A 22,520-nucleotide genomic window follows, 5' to 3' on the forward strand; every position below is an offset into this window, starting at 1 on the left:
AAGCAGGGCTGCTTCTGAACACGCAGCACATCTGCACTGGTGTCAAGTTGGAAAAGTCACTGGTCCAGCTGTTATTTAGGGGACTGCCTGCATCTTTTACTGAGATACGATTCACATAGCATTTACCATTTTGACTGCTTTCAGTGTATAGCTTAGTGGCACAAAGTGCCATCATCTGTCTCCAGAATCTTACCATCTCTCCAAACTGAAATTCTCCCCAGTAAACATGAACTCCTCATTCTCCTCTAGCCAACAGTGACCCTCTCATTCTTTTTTTAAATTTTATTTATTTATTTATTTTGAAAGGCAGAGAGAAGGAGACAGGGGCAGAAAGATCTTCCATCTGCTGGTTCACTCCCCAGCTGGCAACAACGCCCTGAGCTGAGCCGATCCAAAGCTAGGAGCCAGAAACTTGTGGTTTTTCTCTTGTGGGTACAGGGTCCCAAGGCTTGAGCCACCCTCCATTACTTTCCCAGACTGTAAGAAGGGAGTTGGATGGGAAGTAGAGCAGCCAGAACACAAACCAGCGCCCACATAGGATCTCAGCACTTGCAGGTAAGGGATTAACCAGTTGAGCCATCACATCGGCTCCCATAAACCCATTCTAGTTTGCATGGATTTGACTATGTTGGGTACCTCACATCAGCGGAATCACTCAATGTTTGCCCACTAACCACAGAGTTCTCAAGCTTTATCTATGTTGTAGCGTGTGTCAGAATTTCTTTCCTTGATAAGGTTAAATAATATTCCAGTGTGTGTGTTTATACATATTTTTGCTTATTCAATCATCTATTGATGACCATTTGGGTTGTTTCCACCTTTTGGCTCTTGAGAAGAGTGTTGCCAGGAACAGAGGTGTGGAAAGAGCTGTTTGAGACCCTGCTATCAAGTATTTGGGGATGTGTACCCAGAAGTAGAATTGCTGGATGGTACAGTAAATCCATGGCAGGATTTTGAAGGATTGTCATGCTGTTTTTCATGGCAGCTGCACCATTACACATTGCCACCAGCAATGTGCCGGTTCCTCCACACCCATGTTGTTGTTGGATGTCTAATGAGCAGGAGGCAGTATGTCGTTTTCCAGTCTCATTTACCCATCTGATTGGCGGGAGCATGTTGGCTCCCTCATGCTGTTATAACCCGAAGTCAGCTGATGTCCCTCTGAGCTAAGCGATGCAGTTTTGTCTTGCCTGTAGGCCCGGGGTACCTGGCTCTACATCACCCTGTATGCTTTACTGACTTTAATATTTTCAGGTCCAGAGTTCTTATGCCACAATCCCCCAAACTGGAATACACTTTGCAGTGAATTCCATGTGTCTGTTTGAATTTGTCATGTTTCCTCTTTCTATCCTTTCTTTCCACACCGTTGTGGTTTCACAGGCTCATCCAGTGCCGGTGGGCTTACAACCTCCAGGAAATATGATTCACTGAAGAGAGTTGGGGAGGGGGTGGAAAGCTCATATCTGACCCCAGGGGTCCTGTGCTGACTCCAGTGGCCACGGAGGACCCTAGCAAAGGGTTTCCCGCCCTGCTGTGTGTCAGCAGCTCTTGTTCTTTCTTTGTCCAAAGTCCCTTTCCCTTGGGACTCCTCTTTTCATTTCACCTGGTGCCCCATGCGTGGTGTGAGTCAGCCCTTAGAGGGGTTCAGGCACGGAACTCACTCCCCCTCCTTCCTCAAGGCCACTGGCAGCTCCACTTGCCTGCAGACCCCCTTTCGTCTTTTGCACTGCTTTGGCTGCCTGTTGGGCACCAGCCCCTGGCTGGCCTAGCCCACGGCTGACCCAGCCCACGGCTGACCCAGCCCATGGCTGACCTAGCCCACTTCCAGTACTGTGGCCAAAACTGTTTCCTCCTCCCCTCCATCTCCTAGGCCTGCCAGGCCTAGTTCCTCCCCAGGAGCCGTCACCTTTTGGAACACTTCCTGTGGCTTCTATTTTTTTCTCTCCTTGCCCCTTAGTCTGTTTTGCTCCGCTTCCCTCCTCCCCACTCCCACACAGCTGGAAGGCTTCCTTCTGAAATCCCCTCCGCCCCCAGACCTCGCCCTTTCCAATCCCAGCTGGCCACCCCCTCACCCGTCCTGCTGACACAGCCTCCTCAAGCTCTGGTTACAGGACCTGCTCAGGCCCCTGTTCATTCCTTGCGTTGGTGGCTCAATCTTCCTTCTCCCTAAGAGCAGAGCCTCACAGCCAGGCTCTTTACTCCCACCCACATGGTCCTGTCCACATCCGTGGGCTCAGAAAGGAGAGGGTGGCATCTCCTCCAGCCCACTCTGCCTTCACATTCCCCGGAGAGGGCTTGCCCCAAGTGGGAGTCAGGGTGGTGAGGTGGGGAGTGTTGGGGGTTTGGGGGTGTGACGTGGAATTCCCTTACGAATTCAGTCTTCTTCTTATTATTTTTAAGATTTATGGGTTAAGATTTGTTGAAAAGGGGCCCAGCAGCATGGCCTAGCAGCTAAAGTCCTCGCCTTGAATGCCCCAGGATCCCACATGGGTGTCAGTTCTAATCCCGGTGGCCCTGCTTCTCATCCAGCTCTCTGCTTGTGGCCTGGAAAAGCAGTCGAGGATGGCCCAAAGCTTTGGGACCCTGCACCCATGTGGGATACCCGGAAGAAGTTCCTGGATCCTGGCTTCGGATCAGCATAGCATGGGCCGTTGCGCTCACTTGGGGAGTGAATCATCGGACGGAAGATCTTCCTCTCTGTCTCTCCTCTTCTCTGTATATCTGACTTTCCAATAAATAAATAAATATTTTTTAAAAAAAGATTTGTTGAAAAGGCAGAGTTAGAGACAAGAAAAAACAGAGAGAGAGGTCTTTCATCCATTGGTTCACTCCCCAGATGGCCATAGCAGCCAGGGCTGAGCCCATCCAAAGCCAGGAGCTTGGAGTTTCTTCCAGGCTCCTAAATGGGTGCTGCCTTCCCAGACTATAAACAGGGGGCTGAATGAGAAGTGAAACTGTTGGGACTTGTACTGGTGCCACATATGGGATGTTGGTGCTGCAGGCACAGGCTTAAGGTATTATATCCTGGTGCTCAATCATGATTGCACACAAGCCCCCTGCGCTTGGAAGCATCACTTACCTGGGCGTGTTATCTCAGCTGGGAGTAGAGGCAGAGAACCCAGAAGCAGATCCTGTCTCACACCCTGCACCACATCTTCTTCTCTTACGTCTTTCTCCCGCAGATCTCCACGTTGTCCTCCCCGCTTGCTTTTCTCTTGCTGGTCTCATGCCCCCGCAGTTTGTCTGCTCTTTCCTGTGGGGCACTCCCCTTGCCTCCATGGGCTCACCTGTCTGCAGTGACAAAGCAGAACTCCACGGTTGTACAGCGCCCTCTCTGTCTGGACTGGGCAGGTGTCCCACCTGGCTCATCTTGTTAGACAGGTCATGTCTTCTCCCACTCCTCCTCTGAGAGAGAAAGCCTGTGGTTTCAGGAGGAAGAAAACAATGAAGGGAGAATTGATACTTGCAAATGAATTCCTAGTTTGTGGCCCATCTCCACTGTGTCCAAGGACCTGTTTGGTGTGTAGTCATGGAGTGGTTGGCCCTGATGTCTGCTGGCAGGTGGCTCTGATCCAGCTTCTGAGCCACACACAGAGCCCCCTGCTGCCCTCCCCTGGCACTCCACATCTGCTAAGCTCTTCCTGCTGCATAGGGCAGGACTCAACTCCAATGCCTGGAGCAAAGGAGAAGACAGGCAGCTCGTAGAACTGAAACATCCAGTTTGAACTTCCAACATCTCTCTGCAGGGCTGGCCCAGAGCAACCCCTCTCCACCCCGACTCTGTGGGTAGCCGATCCTGGTATACAGGAAACCCCGGACCTTCCCCTCCCATCCTGGCAACTACCCATGTCAGGCAAGCAGAGCTGGCATCAAGGCCATGTCTATTTGTCATGCCCACCCTAACTTCTTCCTTCTGTGGGCATTCCCTCAAGGAGCCTCAGCTCAGAAGTCCTCACGTCACCTCCTCCAGGAAGTCTGCCCTGACCCGCCATGCAACTTACTTTTATTTCTTGGTCACACCCACCCTGGAAGTTTGCTGTCTGTACACAGAGCATCAAAAAGGGTGTATGTGCTGGCCTCTCTGTCACATGAGAAAGTGAAGGGTTTTAAGGATGGGAATTCTGTCCTGTGGATGGTTGGGTTTCCAAGACCTGACACAGAGCCTGGCAGAAGAGGAGCTCCCAAACTTTGCTGGACACATGAATGACTGAATGCCTGAGTGAGTGACTCACTCACCAGGCAGAGTCAGGCTGTTTTGAAGGAGAGATATGAAGGTGTGGTCTCTTCTGAAAGGAAGAGCTGCTCACACTCCTGGTGATTCTCATACTGGTTTTGAGCCCAGCCTCCTCTCACCCTGAGGATCTTATATTCACCATGTCCACCGGCAGGCGGCGCTATCCTGGCTCCTTCAGCTTCTCCTGGGCCCTAGCTGCTTCCTCACATGCACCTGGGAGGCCACTGCAGTTCTGCTGCAGCGCGAATGCTTTCAGTGCAGCCGCGTTTCTCAGGCTACTCCAAACTAGTCTTTCCAGGGCCCCAGGCTTGGGCACCACCCTGCAGTCAGTGCATGCATTGGTATATGGATTCCCTCATGTCATCTTCTCTTTAATTCAAGAATTCCAGGGCAGAACAGGGTGGCACTGTTTGGGAAGCCTAGACTGCTGGCAGACAGGGCAGAGAGCCACTTGCAGCCGGGCTCCCCAGGAGAGAGATGTCACAGGTTTTTAGCTGAGCTCCTGGCCAGGACCAGCCTGCTCTGGAACACTCTTCAGGGTTGTTGTCCTGTGGGATCTACAGAGGCTGTCTCTGCACAGGAGGTGCTGTGGGACCAGAGGCCATCAGAGGAGGCAGAGATGCTGCTAAGGATGTGGTGACACTGGGGGACATGATGATATTGGGAGACTCCAGGATATGGGGACATAATTGCACTTCTCACTCTGTGTTCCTCAGTAGTGTTCCCCAAGAAGAATGCTCACAGTTGCCAGTGAAGAAGAGAAGCAAGTGGGATGGAAAGCTGGGCTTTAGGGTGGACATTGGAGTAGCTGCTTGCAGAGAAGTCAAGGAGGCTGAAGAAGCCAGTGCCAGAGATGAGAGTGGACTCCAGGACCTTTGTGTGCACCAGCATTCTGAAAATGACAGAACAGTTCTTTCTCTTACAAAGGGGGGATCATCCAGCCAAAGGCTATTTGAGGTCCATGGAATCATCTGGGTTGGCCCTGCCCAGGCAACTGCAGGCAGGGTTCGAAAGGCAGCGCATTGTAACAGGCCCATTTTTAAGGTGATGATTGTGCTTGGTGCACAGTAATGTCAAAAATACCCAAAGGGTCCTTGGCAGAAAAGAGTGTACCTGTCCCTGGACAGGGGAAGAAGAGAGGGGACCCCACAGAACCCACAAGTGAGCCTGGATCGCCGCAGCTCGGAAGATCAAGGGTGCTTGTCCAATGTACAGCCACAGGAGTCCTGTCAGTTCTGTATCCCCTGTGAACTGGGAAAGACTCACCTGGTTATAATCATTCAGCCTCATTCTGGGATAAAATTGTGAAATACTGGCGTGGTTAATAACCAGTGCTATGTTCAGATAGTCCCTGACTTATGGTGGTTGACTTATGCTATGTTCAGATAGTCCCTGACTTATGGTGGTTGACTTATGCCATGTTCAGATAGTCCCTGACTTATGGTGGTTCTGTTGATTTTTTTTTTAACTTAATGATGGTGCACCGTACATATAGATTCAGTAGGGACTTTGCTCTTTGAGTTTTAGTCAGTGACACTGTGGTGACAGAGCTATGATGCAGTCCCAGTGGGATCCACCATCATATGTGTGGATAAGTCACACTCAATTGTGCTGTATTGCTAAGCAAGGGCATTCTGCAGGCTGGATTACTAATGTGTGTTCAGCTTAGGACTTCACCCCATCCTGGGCCCTCCTGGATGGAGCTGGGCGCTGTGGGTGAGGCAAGTCCTGTCTACCAAACCTTGGGGGCGTTGGCTGCAAGAGATGCAGGCCTGGGATGTAGAACCTGTGAAGGGAGCTGCCATGCTAATGGATGTTGCTCTGGGCTAGGGAGGGCTCTATGAACTAGGGAAGGCAAAACAGGGTGCAGAAAGATGGAGCCACCGTGCGGGCAGAAACTCTAAGGCAGGCGGCCAATCAGGGATGGGGAATTTCCAAATGGGAGAGCAGCAGGTACTGAGGCTCCAGGAAGTAGCTGACCCAAGTGGAAAGATCCTTGAAGTGGAGGGATAAAGGTCCAGAACTTCCCTGCACACCCTGGGAAAACACGTGCAGGGTTTTCCGGCAGAGGACATGTCCAGCTGAAAACTGTTCTGTACTCACAGTCTGGCAGGTGCACAGGACAAGCTGACTGCAAGAGCAGGCAGAACTCCTATGCCTATGAGGAAGCTGGGACCCAGGGTAACGGGGATGTGGGAGAAGGAAAGAACAATGGAGTGAACAGCTTTTAGTCTACCAAGGTGGACTAAGCCTCACTCTCCTGATGATGGTAGTGGGCTGGGATATTCTGCTATGGAGTCCATTGTGCATCTTGCAAAGACCTGGGAGAAGGTTATGAGAAGCATTGTTTTATGCAAAGGAAATCAGCCTTTAATGAAGAAAACATGACATCAAGTGGAGTTATAGGGGACCCTCGGAGAGGGATTATGCTGCCCAAGTCGTCTGAAATCTGTATTTTGTGTTCATCTCTCTATCCATCTCTTTAGCAGATAAGCCACAAAAGTATTCAAAGGAGTTCAAGGTTCATAGACAAGGGTAAGAACAACAGCAAGGGGCATGAAAGGAGTAAGGGCTTACTGCTTCTTGCACTAGGTCAAGCGCCTTATTTGCATAAACTTACTCAATCATTATAGCCACCATTCAGAGGGACTATAGCTGTGTTGAAAGACAGGCTTTAAAAAAAACTTCTTTATTTTATGATACAGTTGCATAGGGTCTGGAATTTGCCCTCCCCTCCATCCCAAGGCCCCTCCTTTATTGATTTCCCTTATATTATTATCATAATATAGTCCTTCAAAAATAATCGTAAGTCCATCATTCTGCTATTTAAGTGTATCTTGATGTTGTAAACATGAACAATGGCAGATTCTGGTCAAGATATATTTAACAGTTTCATTGGGAGTCCATCATTGATTTGAAGGTAGAGATGCATGCTGAGTTGTATCTTCACATCTCGATATGATAGTCTCTAGCATAGAGTTCGTCTAGATGACTGTATGTATATGCATGCTTACCAATAAATCTATTGATCTCATATTTTGCATTAAGGTTGCCTTATATCAAGGGGAACATATAATATTTGTCCTTTTGGGATTGGCTTATTTTTCTGAGCATATGGCCTCTATTTGGAATAGAAAGGCCTTTATTAACCTCCTGAGTTATGCAGGTAGGAAATTGAAGCCTTGGGGTTATATGTGAACTCAGATCCATGTGAGTGCAAACTTTTGGCCTTGGGGCCTGTGTGGTGGTGGAGCAGGCTAATCCCCTGCCTTTGGCACCAGCATCCCATATGGTCACTGGTTTGTTTCTCTGTTGCTCTACTTCTGATTCAACTTCCTGTTTATGGCATGGGAAGGCAGCAGAGGATGGCCCAAGTTTTTGGCCCCTGCCCCCTCATGGGAGTTCCAGAAGAAGTTCCTGACTCCTGGTTTCAGATCAGCTCAACTCTGGCTATTTTGGCCAATTGGGGAGCAAACCAGGGAAGGGTATTCTCTCTCACCCTCTCTCTGCAAAAGCTGTCTTTCAAATAAAAATAAATAAATTTAACAAACAAGCCCTTTGGCTTCTGTTTTTACCCCATGCAGCAAGATCTGGGTGGCTCTCCAAGGCAGAGTGGGGCAAACTTGGGGGAGGGCAGGAAGCACCTCTGTAAAGCAGGGGATAGGAAAGAAGGGGAAATGCAAGGCCTGGCATGACCCTCTGACTCACCTCTTCCTTTGCCCATCACAGCTACCTGGGCCTCTGCGCCATGAACGGCGCCCCAAGGGATGGCCAGGGCCCAAGCCACCGAGAATGCCTCCTGCCCTCCGTGGCACGCACCCTTTCTGCCACCCAGGTCACACCTGCCAAGAAGATAACCTTTCTCAAGCGAGGGGACCCTCGGTTTGCAGGGGTGCGCCTGGCAGTGCACCAGCGCACCTTCAAGACCTTCAACGCCCTGATGGATGAGCTCTCTCAGCGGGTGCCTCTTGCCTTTGGAGTGCGCTCAGTCACCACGCCCCGCGGGCTGCACGGCCTCAATGCTCTGGAGCAGCTGCAGGATGGGGGCTGCTACCTCTGCTCGGATAAGCAGCCCCCCAAGACTCCCAGCCGGCTGCAGGGCAGAAGCTCCTCTGCCCTTCAGTCGTGGGATCCTGAAGGCCAGGTCGAGGTGCCGGGAACCACACCTTCCGGGAAGGTCCCCAGAGCCCCAAGGAGGATGACGCTGCTTAGAAACGGGGACCCGCGATTCCGGCAGACAGTAGTTCTCAGTCACAGAAATACCAGAAATCTGGCGGCCTTTCTCAGCAAAGCCTCGGATCTCCTTCACTTTCCCGTGAAGCAGGTGTATACCTTGAGTGGAAAAAAGGTAGGAGATTTGGGTTGGAAGGTGCCTTTAAGATGCTTTTTTGACCCCAGGTCAAAACACTTAGAATGAAGGTGATGGAGGTGGTTGTGTGTGTGTTGGAAGAGGGGGAGGAGGTGCGGGGGGGAGTGGTTATTCCTTAAAAGGAAGTCTTTAACTGCACTGTTTATGAAAGGTGGATGGGATGGAAACGTTCAGTCAAGCCAACCACTCCAGCAAACAAGTGTCATTCACATTTTTAGTTTCTATGTAGGATGCAATGTCATTTTCTTATCTAGTCCTCTCAAACTCTGCTAATGAGATCTAATTGCAGGAAACAGAAACTACCCTAGATGCCTTAAGTAGAAAGTGTTTTAATTCAACCACTAGGGAACTTCCAGATCCTTGGGAGGCGGGGATTGGGGGGTTGGGGATCTGGAGCGCAAATTAGAAGCTGCCAGTAATTCTATCTGTGCTGGAAGCTCCCATAATGATTGAGTTCAAGAGCATGTCTATGTAACGGGCATCCAAGTTGATAAAGTTGGATTTAGGAAGTCAGATCCTATATACCCAAGAGATTTGCTGTTTAGCTAGCAGAGAACAAAATTGTCGAAATGAAAAGCAAAATGTTTGGAGCTAGGTCATTGGTGTAACAATCTGAGAAGCCAGTGTACCTGTAGCCAGTGAATTTGCAGTCACAGGAGAAGCAGCACCATGAATGAGCTGTTAATTTGTAGCCCACATCACATCTTATGAGACAAAATGGCTCAACATCATCAAGGGCTACTTCTCAGCTGGTGCCCAAATTGACTCTTACACAGCATTCATCTGAAACATTTCCCAATATTCTGTAAGTTCTAGCTGCTTTAGAGTGGTATAGTTCACAGTGTTGGCCTATTTATCTTATGCTTTTTGCTCTAAAGTCAGTTGTTTGAGAGATCTTTGTAGGTTATGACAATGAATAAGTAGTCCACAGTGGGTAATGATAAAAGAATGATGGGCAAGAAACAAAGTCAGTACCCCAAATAAGTGTTTAGTCCAGTAAATATAAATTGCTGACCATCCCCTTCAGTGAGGGGTTCAGTGTCATCAAGCTTCCCAGCAGGTGCTAAGTCCCTCAAGGTATGACAGAAATCAAGAGCTTAACATTGGTCTCTGCTCTTGACAGGTGAGGCCCTGAGCAGGGATGAGAGCCAGATTTACACAAATGGGGTGGAGCTTATGGTGCTAATTTGTAGGTTCTTTTGCACTCTGGCTTATGAGCTGACTGCACCTGCCTTGTAGTCATGTGAGGAGAAGGGTGACTGACGTTCTCTGAGCAAGTCACCTTGTCCATGTGATTACTCACATGAGACATGAATGTTCTCACTCTCTGGCCCAATTGTGAGAGATGCATTCACAAATTCTCATACAGACTTCCTTGTCACTAGTGCTCATGTCCTGCCCCTTCTGAGTCTTCAGTTGTCAGAGTGAACTGGCAGCCACTACCAATAATTATTTCAGAATCTCTCACCATTTCTCCCTCCATGAAAAATATTCAACCAAAACACACAATCCCCTAAATTTTTCCCCTCCACACCCTAACTGGGTCTGTGATGATACCAAAGCCAACTTGAGGCTCTCCAGGAATCCTCCACAGAAGTAAGTATGCTCCTTCAGTTCATGGGTCCCAGGGAATTTCTCAGGATGTCATGAGTAAAGGATGAGATAGTATGGCAGGGCAGCCAGGGCAGGTGAACTGAGAGTGGAAGCCACCTGTTCAGGTAACTCCTATGCCAGTTCTAGCTTCTCAGGCCTGATGCAATGCCTATCACCTCCGACTATGCCCAGGGCTATTTCAACACCCCTGCTTGCTGGCTTGATCGGGCACATAACCCTCAGTTCAGTTGTATGAGGGTTCTCCAAGGAGTTCATGGAAAATGAAATTAAAAGAGAAAATTCTTGTAGTTAATGCAAGCATAAGCCCATGCAAATGAGATTTCATGTGAATGCATATTATGAAAAAGCTATTCATAGATTTCAAAATTTGGGGCAACAAGATAAATTTATACTTTAATTTCAGTTTTCCATGACCTATCCTTGCATTTTGCAACCAATAGAATCAATTTCTGCATCTGAGCTTTGGTAACAAGAGAAAAGAAGTTCCCCAGCCCTCTGAACATCGTGGATGGGGAGTTTAGATCTTTAGCTTAACAGTTCTTTCAAAGTCAGAAGCAGCCAGCCCTCTCTGTGACCACCGCACTTCTTACTCCAGCAGTCCATCATAACATCCAGTGGGAGTCAAAGTTCTCCTTCTAGTATGAATTGCTTTTACTCTCAATAGTAACCATTGAAGAACCTCCTTTGTTGCTATGCTGCAGGTATTGATGTCCCATTGTCACCAAGTTATCACCACCTTCAAATCTAACCAGGTCAGAAAACCCACCCCTGATTCCCCTGTGGCCACCTCTGGGATCACAGTCTATCATGGTCCAGCACAGGAAGCAGGGTCCTCTCTTGGTATCATGTACCAAAAGAAAATCTACATGGAAAATTATACGCTTCAAAATTGATGGAAAGACTGGAGAAGCCTAGGCTGGTTAAATTCTTGGATAAGATTCTAGAACGTCACCAATTGACCTGTCAAGGAAGATACCTCTAACACAGGCAAGAAATTGGATTGTGGGATTGGAATGACTGCATGCAGTATCACCCAGCACTGCTGTGATCCAGAATGGGAAGGGTGATGGTAGCAGGGTGCTGATGGTTGTGAAGCCAGTGAATGGGGAGTGGGTACTGGGATAATGAGAGTGGCTTTTGCCCTCCTTGCTGCATGTGCTTCTTTGAACCTCTGACTTCCTTTGCTCGCAGCAACAGTCAAAAGCAAAAGAAAGATGCTCTCTGCTCCGCCATCATACTTCCTGCCTCATCCAACTGGTGGAATCTGTTTGATGCTGTGAACTTTAACGGCAAGAGATTGCAGACAGTGGGTTTTCAGCCTGTTAAAACACCCAAGCAAGAAGGTGAAAGAGAATAGCTTTAGTCTAGGGCTTAGCATCTGCCCCACATGCTCATGAGGTAGCTAACATTATCACCCTTTCAGTATTCCAGAAGAGTGAAGTACAGGGGCTAAATAACTTGTAGGTAGTCACATAGTGGGCAAAGAACACAGCCAACTTGTAATGCATGAATGTGGTTGTGCCTTCACCAGTAATAGCATGGACTGTGAAACACATGCAGACAAGGAGGACTAGATGCCTACAGTTTATTTGTATACTGGGGGAGGAGGGGAGGGAAGAATAGGAATGAGGAAAGTAAGAAGTTGGAGAAGCAGATGGTAGGACGTTTTCCCAGAGACTCACTGCTGAATCTCCAAGGTTTCTGTAAACATAATGATCTCCTCCCTCTCCATAAAGGTCTACATCACAGCTATCAGTGTGAGGGTCCCCCAGCCGAGGGGCCCTGGCCCAGACCCTTTTCCCCATGAAGCTTAGCTTCTCTCTCCTCCAAAGGACAGGGATATCTCTGAGGCCTCAATTCAGTCTTCCTTCCTGAAGAACATAGACTTTCCCTGAAAGCCTGGCTAAGTACCTGAGATGGACTAGAGCTCTAAAAAAAGTGATTCGACACAAATTTCTTAACAACCAGACTGAAAGATCTAATGTATAATACGTGTCCAGGTCATTTTGCAGGAGAGGATGTAAGAATTCTTTCTCGTTCCCTTGCTAATGAGTATATGATTCTGATTGGAGATCATGAAAAAAGATATATTTTGTCCTTAAAGATGGAAACAAATGCCCTAACATAGCTAATGAGTGTTACTAGTGAGGCAAACCTGCAGCTCTTACACATGGGTGTAGGAGTCCCAGCACTTGGGGGACCTTCTGCTTTACTAGGTACATTAGCAGAGAGCTGGATCAGGACTCCAACCAATGTTCATATGGGATGGCAATGACACAGGTGATGGCTTAACTTACTGCAGCACAGCACTGGCCCCAAGATCATTGATTTTTTTAATGAGTTTTGGAAGAAAAAAGAAGCTAATGGTGCCTTGCTCTTCTCCACTCCAGGGCAGGACAGTGAGTCAGGTTCCCATGGGAGACCTGGAGGACTTGCAAATACAGACTCTGTCAGAGAAGCAGCCTAATGGCTCTGCTCTTTTTCATCCGGGGTATCCATGTTGAGCCTTGGTCCCAGGCCTCACACCTGTTGGAAAGAGGGCTGTGGGTGGGAGAGAGAAGGAGAGAGAAGAGAGGAAAGAGAGAGAGGGAGGGAGAGAGAGAGAGAGAGAGAGAGAGAGAGAGAGAGAGAGAGAGATGGCCTGTGATTGGGTCTCCGCCCCCAGCTGGTGACAGAGGGGTTATAGAGAGCGAGTGGATCCCTTCACTGGATGAGAAGTGCAGGAATGAGGGAATGGCGGGGGAGCCTGCATTCTTCCTCCCCAGGGCTGCTGGGTGGGAGCTCTGTACAGTGCGTTCCTGGCTCAGTGTTCTCCTTGCCCAGGTGGACTCTCTGCAGAGCCTGCTGCGCTGCCCCTCCGTGTTGGTGTGTGCTGGAGACGAGGCCTTCAGACCTCCGCTGATGGAAGATGCTGCAAGAAATGGGTCAGAAATACTACCTAGGCTTTCTTCAAGGGGCAAAAACGGTGAGTGGCTAGGGGGTTTACCCAGTCTCATTGACACTGCATGGGATTCAGCAAGGATGGGCAGATAACCCTTCTAGACAACCTAGGAAATGTGCCTCTGGCCCCACTTCTTGGGCCTTCTAGTTGCTTTGGGGGTGTCTTTGGCCTCTTCTTGTGTCTTATCAGCATCAGTTTTAACTGGTTCAAACATTTGGTGGTGAGAAGTGGAAGAGTATGAGACAGCAGAGTCTAGTGTTTAAAGGGAACATCCGCAAGATGTTAACCTGAGGCTGCTGGGGGTCTAAACCAACTTTTATTAAGAACCATGGTAGGTCTCACCTCGTGGAGGCCATGGGCCATGCTGCGTGGTTTTTGTAACCTTTGAGTTATGGCTGTCTAAGGCTGGACAGAGATTAAAAAGGTCTCAAAACTTGATCATGAATCAGCTAACCAGTTAACTGTTCACAAAACCTATATGTCACCACCATCTAGGTGTTAGTATTAAAAACACCAAGCACCTTATTTTGAAAAGTGCATTTAATGCATGGAGAATTAAAGTTAAAATACAGTTGGCAGAATGCGACTGAGCTGACCTTGGTAAATAGCAAACACAGTGGCATCCTGTGGGAAAGGCTGTGAAGAAGGCAGCAGAGGTTATGCCTTCAGCAGCACCTGGGCCCCAGGGGCCACCGGCCTCCGCTGGGGTCTTCTCCGGTCCTGGCCCATTCAGGGGTCTCACTGCTTTCTGGGGCCATGGCGCAGCCTCTGCTGGCTCTGCCCTTGGGAGATGAGACAGAGAAGCACTCTGGGCTCTGTTTCTCAGGGCTCCTTCTTCCTACCCTCTTCTCTTTGTCTTTTTGCATGGGGTGCAGGCTTTTGACTGTCAGGCTCTCTGATCCTGTGTGTCTGGGTCCTTGCTTGCAATCATTTATCAACCCCAGGACTTGATGAGTGCTGGGATGATAAATCACCACTAATAACCACAAAACATTTTACAGTTTACCATCAGGTCTGTAAGCAACCCCTTATTGATTAGGCTTCCTGGGCTGGGGGTGGGCTGCTGCGTTGTTCCTTCTGCCACACTGCCTCCGTGGAAGAACCCAGTGCAGTCAGCAGCTCTGTAGCGAGTGTGGGGGTAGGGGAGCATGAGTGTGTCTCACCTAGCAAACCTGTGAAATCTCTAGGATGGACCATCCCCTACAGTTCAGAACACTGGCTGTGCCTGAAGCTGCTCCACTGGCAACTGGCAACTCCAGATTCAAGTCCATTCAGCAAGGTTCTGTTGAGACACAAACAGGCAGCTCTGTGGATAGCCCTTCCAGATTGTGCCCTTGCAGTGGGCTTTTTGGAAATGTAAGACACGGGTGGTGGCAGCCCACAATCACTTGTTACTTTTGCTCCCAGAAACTCATGATCCTTTCTTCTCTTCTCTCACTCTTGACTACGTGCCAGGGAGCTGGGGGCCAGAATCCAAGCAGAGTGTGATCCACACAAGGACGGGGTCGGGCAATGGCCAGGCACAACGACTTTCCCTGCTGTCAGAGAGCCGGCCCCACGTTTCTCTTCATCATGCCCAGAGAGGCCCTGCTCCCATCAGGCACCCTCAGGACCCAGCTGCTGCACCTGGCCCCTTGGTGGCTGGTGACGACGTGGAGAAGAAGGTCCACCTGAATGAGGATGGCAGCCTGTCTGTGGAGATGAGGGTTCGCTTCCAGCTGCTTGGAGACAAGGCACTCCTGTGGTCTCAGAGGGTGGGGCGAGCTGCCAGCAGGGAGGACTACAGCAGTCTAGGGGAGGCAGAACCCTTCAGCTGCACTTGGCAGGGTGCCCCTTGGGGCTCCTCGGCATCTGGGACAAGGGCATCCAGAGCTCTAGAAGCAGGATTTCACGGCGCCCTGGGCCACAGCCAGCAGCCAGAGCCCAGTTACGAGATCTGGAGGAACCCCTTATACACCTGCCAGGGGGAGGGACCAGCTGCAGAGGGGAGGCCTGGGGTGGCCCAGCACACCCGCTGCAGGCGCCGCTGGAGCCAAGGGACTGCTGGGAGGCAAAGAAGCCTCCAGGACAGCGCCAACCCAGCCTCCAGTGCTGGTTGCCCAGAAAACTCTGAGCTAGAATTCCAAAGCAGCTCTAGGACCATAGAGGGGGACATGAACACTGGCAGCCTGCAGCTGGCCTCTTCTGCCCTGAGTAGAGGAGCCGATGACGGTCTCAAAGAGAGACCCAGCCCCTACCCTGAAGGAGTAATGCCGCAGAGTGGCTGCACAAGACCTGAGACCCAAGGGTCTGAAGAGGTCGCGTCTGACTGGTCCACCAGCGCTGGGTCTCCTGAGGTGCACAGTGAGGGGAATGGGCTGCACCAGGGCTGCCAGCACCAGGCCAGGGCCCCATCTTCCCGGTGGCCATGTACCCAGGGCAGCAGCCTCTGTGATCCTACCCTCAGTCCCTTGTCTTTGGGGAATGAGAATTTACAGGGAGAGAAGCCTGGACAGGACATCTGGCATGGTCAGGCCAGGAGTGAGTCTGGGTCCATGGGACCACTCCTCGCTGTTGATCATGACAGCCTCCAGCACCCGGAGAGATGGCATTCCCCACTTGATGCTCAGCAAGGCGGGGGGCAACAGATGAGCCCAGCCAATGCTATGTCCTCACCCTGCTCTCTCGATCATGTGTGCTACCACCACAGGGGCACCCATCACCTACTGCACTCTCCAGCAGTCCAGCAAGTGCCCAGGTCACCTGACAGTGTCAGGGCCAGCCCTGGTGTCTCCATGTCACAGCTATCAGAACATGAACCGATGATCGGGAAATTGGCCTCAGGGGAACTAAAATCTCCTTCTCTAGGCTCTGCTTATTTGCAGGACCCACAGTTAGGGGCCTGTGGTGTCACCCTCACACCTGGGAGTAACCCATACTGTGCTTGCAGTCCTTGCCCTGCTAGCACTCCCTCCACAGAGCCAGCAGGTGGCACTGAGAACAGAGAGCACCTGCCAGCTCCCACACCTGTATGCACGCCCCATTCCTACCCACAGTCTGGGGCTGGCAGTCAGTGGGGAAAGGCAATGAGTGCCTCTGGGCCCTCCTCACCCTTGGTTCTGTTGGCTGGCCAGCCTGAAGGCAGGGAGCCAGAAGCCCAGCAAGGTTGTGGCTGCTCACCAATTGGGATGCTAGAACACTTCCCTGAGGCCCCCTGGGCATGTAGTGAGTACCACCCCACTCCTCCTGAGGGGCGGCCCTGTGCTAAGAAGCCCCTGAGGAACCTCAGCCATACCAATAATGGTGACCAAAGCGCTGATGGCTGGGAGGCAGACAAGGGCCAGCAGGCAGAGGAAAAACACAAGGAGGGGCCCCTACAGCTCTCAGGCCCTGAGTCAGCAGCAGTAGGGACAATGGTCAGGAGTAACCTGAACCCCGGGACTGGGCCCAGGGGGATGCTGGAGGCGAAGGCTGCCAGAATAGGGCCAGGCCTCAAGGAGCTGGAGGATGACGGCAGCATGACACCCAGTGCCCTGCCCCATGCCTCACCAGATGCTGTGGTCCGCGAGTGGCTGGGCAACATCCCAGAGGAGCCTGTGCTCATGAAATACGAGATGGACGAGACCAGCGGTATGGCCAGGGAGGGCCCTGAGGGCCCCCAGGAGTCCCCAGCTGATGATCAGGGTCAAGGTGGACAGCAGCAGCTGCTGGAAGTAAACATCAGTGAACATGTAGCACCTAAAGTGGAGGCAAAGGAAGTCCTCCCGGGCCCCAGTGACATAGGCACTGAATCAAGACAGGCTTCTCCCCAGGGCCAAGGTGCAGCCCCAGCTCCAGCATCCGACTCCCCTGTGGAGGTCAGAGCTCCGGCAGGAGCTTCTGGGGCCCTGGGCAGGGCACCATGTGTTCTCCCAGGCAGGGTCTCTGCCTCTACCCAGATCATGAAAGTGCTGATGGGCACCAAGCCAGGCAGGCCCAGCAGCCTCCCTGAACTGTCTGATGTGGTAGCCAAGAGGCTCAGCCACTCTGCTGTGGCCCTCATTGCCTGTCTTGCCAGGCTCCACTTCTTTGACAAAGATCTGGGGTCCCCTGTCGACAAGGTGAGCTTCGCTGACTCCCCCCAGTACCAGGAGCTGCTGAGCATCTCACAGACCCTGTGGCCAAGGTGCAGCTCTGGGCAGGATCTGCTGGACCCTGAGCTCCAAGAGCTCCCTCCGCATAAGCCCTTGCCCATGACTGAGGACCTCACACCCACGTCCTCATCTGGAGTGGATGTCAGCAGTGGCTCTGGAGGGTCAGGAGAGGGCAGCGTGCCCTGTGCCATGGACAGCACTGGGGTTTCTGAGAGGACAGAGGCGCTCCCGAAAAGCTCTTCCCCCAGGCCTGGTTCCAGAGCATTGGGGCATGCTAAAAATGTGGAAGAGCCACAGCCAGGGTGTTCCACAGCCTCTACTAGCTCCCAAACTGGAGCTTATGCCACCAGCAAGCAGGCAGCAGAGGAAGGCAGTAGGGACCAGCTGGTGGGCAACATGTTGGAACAGGAAATTGAAAACGTAGTGCAAGAAGATGGGGTGCAGTTAGAGGAAACAAAAGAAGCAGAAAATGAAGAGCCATATGCCGGCATCCAGGAGAAAGGACTTCCCGTGGGGACATGCCTCAGCAGGCTGGGGTCCTCAGAGGCTGGCTCTGCAGGTAGTGAAGGCAGCCAGGATGACCAGAGAAAGCACAAGGAGGAAGCAAGGCGATGCCCCTCGGATAGGAGCAAGAATCCTTCAGAACCCCCTCAACCTCTCAGTGAGGGCCCCTCAAAAACCAGTGACAGCCAAAGGGGCCCCAAGTCAGATCCTGGCTTGGAAGAGCCACCTACAGCAGCAGCAGCAGTGGGTGTGAGCCATAAGCAAGCCCAGGTCAGGCCGTGGCTGCAGCTGCATGGAAGAGAGGCAAACAGGTGCACAGCTTGCAGGGCATGCCTGGACCCTGACCCCACCTGGGTGTCCAAGTTGCTGAAGAAGATGCAGATGTCCTTCCTGACCCACTTGGCTGATGCCACAGCCCAGCTGCGGGCTCGCTGGAACCTGCAGGATGATGGGCTCCTGGACCAGATGGTGGTTGAGCTGGAGCAGGACCTGGGCCAGCGGCTCCAGGCCAGCACTGACAAAGAGCTCCGGAAGATCCAGAGCCGGGCCGGGAGGAGAGCTCAGGGGTCAGGGCCGGCCCGGGAAGTCCTCTGGGGCCAGACGTCCTTGCAGACAGAGCAGCGCCGCCGCCGCCTCCATGGCCTGCGCAACCTCTCAGCCCTCACAGATCAGACCTGTGGCAGGGGCCTTTTCTCCCTCAGCCTGGAGGATGCCTGTTCAGCACCCGGAGAGGAGTTCTGCCCCTGTGAAGTGTGTTTGCGGAAAAAAGTGACCCCCATGGCTTCCCCCAGGGAGACTGGAGCACCCATCAAAAAGGCGTTTGACCTGCAGCAGATTCTGCAGAAGAAGAAAGAAGGGTGCCCCAAAGAGGAAGCAGAGGCAGTGGCCACTAAGAGGAAAGTAGTGACCCCAAAACAGGAGGACCCTGGTGTGGCCATGGACATGTCCAACAGTGGCCAGGGAGCCAGTGGAGGACAGGAGCTGAGATCAGACATAGAGCTTGGGGCCAAGGAGAGTGATGGAGATGAGGGTAGCCAGGGGTTCAGCAGGGACAAGGAGCCTCCAGCTGGAGATGCAGAGGGAGCTGGTGACCAGGAGAGTGGGGACAGTGATGCCAGGGGCCAAGAGGAGGAGCTGGGTGGTGGGCAAGAGGAGCAAAGACCCATGCTGGAGGGCTTTGAGGATGGGAACAGCTTGGAGGCTGCCGCTTTGGAGGAAAGTAGCTGGACTGCAGGACAAGTTGATGGTGGCGCCACAGCTGCTAAGGTCCCGGGAGCTGGAGGAGAAGGGCAGCCAGGCTCAGAAGGAGGCAGCGCAGGGGACACTGAAGGTAGCTCCCAGGGTCACTCAGGAGCCAGCCAGCTAGCAGAGGCATTTGAAAAGAATAGCCCAGACCAAGGCAGGAGGCCTGCATCATCCCCTGCTCCTCAAGGAGACATCCCCAGTCAAAGGCCAGACCCCCAACCACGCTCATCCTCCAGCCTGTCAGCCCCAGGGTGCGTCTGCCCTCCTGCCCATCAGAAGGGACCAGCATCAGAGCTGTGCAGTGGAGACACAAGGACTAGCAGCACCAAACCCCAGGGGACCCCTCCCCCAGACACAAAAGTCACTGCAAGGTGCCCAGGAAGCTCCCCTTTGGAGCAGGAAGGGTGCCCTTCATGCCCCAGGACCCCAGAGCAGGGGGCAGGGGATGCCTGCTATGAATCACAAGGTGAAGAGGTTGCCAGGGGCATCGCCCACACCCAGGTGGCAGACAGGGCAGATGGCTTTGGCCAGGATGACTTCGATTTCTAGAAGTCCAGTTGATCCTGCCTGACACCTGGAGGTGTCAAGAAAAATATCTAGGACTTGCCCAGGACACAGCCCATAGCACAGTGCCATCCCATGATGCTGGAGCAGGATCACCTGCACCTTTGGTCTGGCATGGCGCCAGTGGAGCACCCCCGCTCGCCTGTGGAGCTGAGCAGGTGGCTAGGGCACTGCGCATGTGTGTCTGCTTCTCACCAGTTCCCATGTGGCTCTCCGCCTCCCTGTGGACTTTCTGTTATTGTCGTCCTCGGCCTCTCTGTGCACTGTAGCTTGGCTAGTTTTGGATATATTCACTGACTCTGCTGATGTGACTGGACAAAAACAGAAAAATTCAGGAGTGATTCTCCAATTTCAAATGATTCTTATTAATTCATATATTTTTTGGTGATGGAAAAATGAAAGAAAAAAAAATGCAGGAAGACAAACCATTCGTTGCCTGTACTCCCACCACATGGAGAGAATGTAGGTTAGCAGTTACATGTTCTTCCTTCCCATTGTTCTTTACTCATTTTATAGTCAAAATTATTCTTTAGGGACACATTTATACACTTGCTTTAAAAACCGAATGATGCAACAACGTATTCCTTTTATCTCAAGAGCTTTCGTAAACTGTCAATTCCCAAATAATGTTCCATTTGGAGAATACTTCACTATTTCTCTGGCCTAAGACCATTTAAATGGTATCCATTGTTTGGTTCACAAAACTTTGTTCCTGGGCTTTTGGTTATTTCCTGAAGATAGATTCTCATGTGTAGAATAACTGTGTCAAAGGATATTGGTATTTGTAAGACTCTGGATATCACACAAATTGTTTTCCTCGAGTCCGATTGCATTGGCAGGCCCACCAGGGGGTTGTCAGTCCTCCTCATTTCACTGTGCTATGACATTTGGTAGACATGATCATGATTACGATTGAATTTTTCCTAGGGCTTAAAAAGTGACTATAGGTCAATTACATGTCTTTTAACCATCTCTGAGTGAGGTCCTGGCTTTGTCAAATACGTTTGTTGGCATGGGCAATCCTTATTGTCTTTTTTTTTTTTTCAAAGATTTCCTTTTGCTATTTTAGAGATTTTGAAAATTACCATCTCTCCATGTCCTCCTGTGGCAAGCTTGAGCCGGAGAGCGGTCAGGGTGGTGGTCCCTGGATGGGGCCGCAGTGCTCTGGCTGTCTCTTGCCTGTTTTCCTGTTCACACTGGGCCATGGTATCTAGATTTATTTAAAGGGAAACCTGTGCTACATGAACTGCCTGCTGGTTGCTTCAATGTGTCCACACACAGTGTGGGATGGGCTGTGCCTGCCTACCCGTCTACCCAGTGGGTGGAAGGCAGGCTCTTGGTCAGATCGGACATGTGTTTAGAATTTCTGTGGAGGCATTTCTTCAATGTTTTTGTAATAAAAAGGTATCTGCATTACATCTGGAGACGTGTATTTATTTTAGGAGAGTGTTGCTGCATACCGGTTGGAGGAATGGGAAGGACTGCCAAACTCTTGAGGCCCTATCCAGCAGAATATACAGACCTAGAATAAAACTGCTGGGGTGGGGGGTAGCATTGTGGCATAGCCTCGTAAGCTGCTTCCTATGATGCTGGCATCCTGTATCAGAAGTGATTGCTTGAGTCTTGGGTGCTCTACTTCCAATCCAGCTCCCTGCTAATACGCCTGTGAATGCATAAACGATGGCTCAAGAACTTTGGCCCCTCCCATCCATGTGGGAGACCCCAGTGAGTTCCTGGCTCCTGACTTCAACCAGGCCTAGCTCTGGCCATTGGAGGCATTTAGGGAGTGAACCATGGAATAAAAATCTCTATCTCAGCCTTTCAAATAAATAAACAAATGGATCTTTAAAAAAAAAAAAGAGAGAGAGAGAGAGAAGCCCTCAGTGGAATGATTTCCTTACGAGCTTGGTCTCAGTGTGGTGATAAGCAACATCGTTCAGCCTTGTCACTACTAACAGGCACATCTTCTGGGATCTGAGGTCCTTAGCTATCCCCAAGCAGATACCCCAATACCTTTGTCTGACTCCCTGCTGCCTTCCTAAGGACCAGTCAGCCGTGGTACCTACTGATCTAGCCCCTTATTAAAGTGGCATCATCCATCTATGTGTAGTTTAGAGAATACAATAGGAACAGCTTGAAACCTGGAGTTAGCGGCCCAGGCCCAGGGCTCAGTGGTAAGTGCCTCAGTTTCAGCATCTGTGAAGTGGGTTCAGTCATGTTTTCCTCACTGTATGGTGAGAAGTAACTGAGACAAAGTATGAAGTGTCATCACACACATATGTAGGGAAAAAGCAATGATTTTAATGATATCTGCTGTGTGTTTGAGGTATACCATGTGTCTGGTAACATACTGAACAAAGTCCCACTTACCCTTCCCAATGCACCCATGAACCAGGTACTGCTAGCTCCATCTCTCGAAGGAAGAAAGCAAGTCTTAGAAGTGATGCATAAGCTGGCCTGGACTCACACTCAGATATTTCAGACTCTAAAATCATTATCTCTGCATTAATCCTTTTATTTAAATTTCATCCCTATAAATAAATAATTAAGAGAAGGAGGCAACACTGTATTGGATGTATTTACTGCAAGGCAGTTCAGGCTTCAGAAAATCCATAGCCAGGGTTGTTTGCTCATGTGATGGCATGAGTCGTGTGCCACTCTTCCATGTGGGCATGAGGAACTCCAACTAATCTGGTTGGAGAATGGCAAGGGTTAACCTGAAACATTACCTCTGTGAGACTCCCTTTTTACTCACAGACATATCTGTCAAATAATTCAGCCCTTCATGTTGTAAAAGCCAGCTGTTAATAGATGAATACCCCACAGTCAACTGTGATGCACCCTCCCACGTGCCTGCACTTGATAGCTGCAACGGCCAGCCTGAGCTGATCCGAAGCCAAGGAGTCAGGAGCTTCTTCTGGGTCTCCTACACCGATG

The 22,520-nt window shown here is 50.9% G+C and overlaps 1 protein-coding gene across 1 annotated transcript; it reads left to right on the forward strand.

The window, feature by feature from the left end:
* The first annotated feature begins 7,982 nt into the window (after positions 1–7,982).
* Positions 7,983–19,568, forward strand: RP1L1 (RP1 like 1). The gene is made up of 5 exons (XM_040966338.1): positions 7,983–8,582; positions 13,041–13,182; positions 14,614–15,404; positions 16,389–18,993; positions 19,450–19,568. Exons 1-5 carry the CDS (start codon positions 7,983–7,985, stop codon positions 19,566–19,568), a joined length of 4,257 nt encoding a protein of 1,418 aa, XP_040822272.1.
* The last annotated feature ends 2,952 nt before the right edge of the window (positions 19,569–22,520 follow it).

Source organism: Ochotona curzoniae, unplaced genomic scaffold (genome assembly GCF_017591425.1).
Source record: "Ochotona curzoniae isolate NIBS_2020 unplaced genomic scaffold, NIBS_Ocur_1.0 scaffold_4505, whole genome shotgun sequence".
Taxonomy (NCBI): domain Eukaryota; kingdom Metazoa; phylum Chordata; class Mammalia; order Lagomorpha; family Ochotonidae; genus Ochotona; species Ochotona curzoniae.

Coding starts and splice junctions, on each gene's coding strand:
- RP1L1 (XM_040966338.1), top strand. CDS start 7,983: ATGAACGGCGCCCCAAGGGATGGCCAGGGCCCAAGCCACCGAGAATGC. Junction 8,583..13,040: donor ATACCTTGAGTGGAAAAAAG/GTAGGAGATTTG, acceptor CTCCTTGCCCAG/GTGGACTCTCTGCAGAGCCT. Junction 13,183..14,613: donor TTCTTCAAGGGGCAAAAACG/GTGAGTGGCTAG, acceptor ACTACGTGCCAG/GGAGCTGGGGGCCAGAATCC.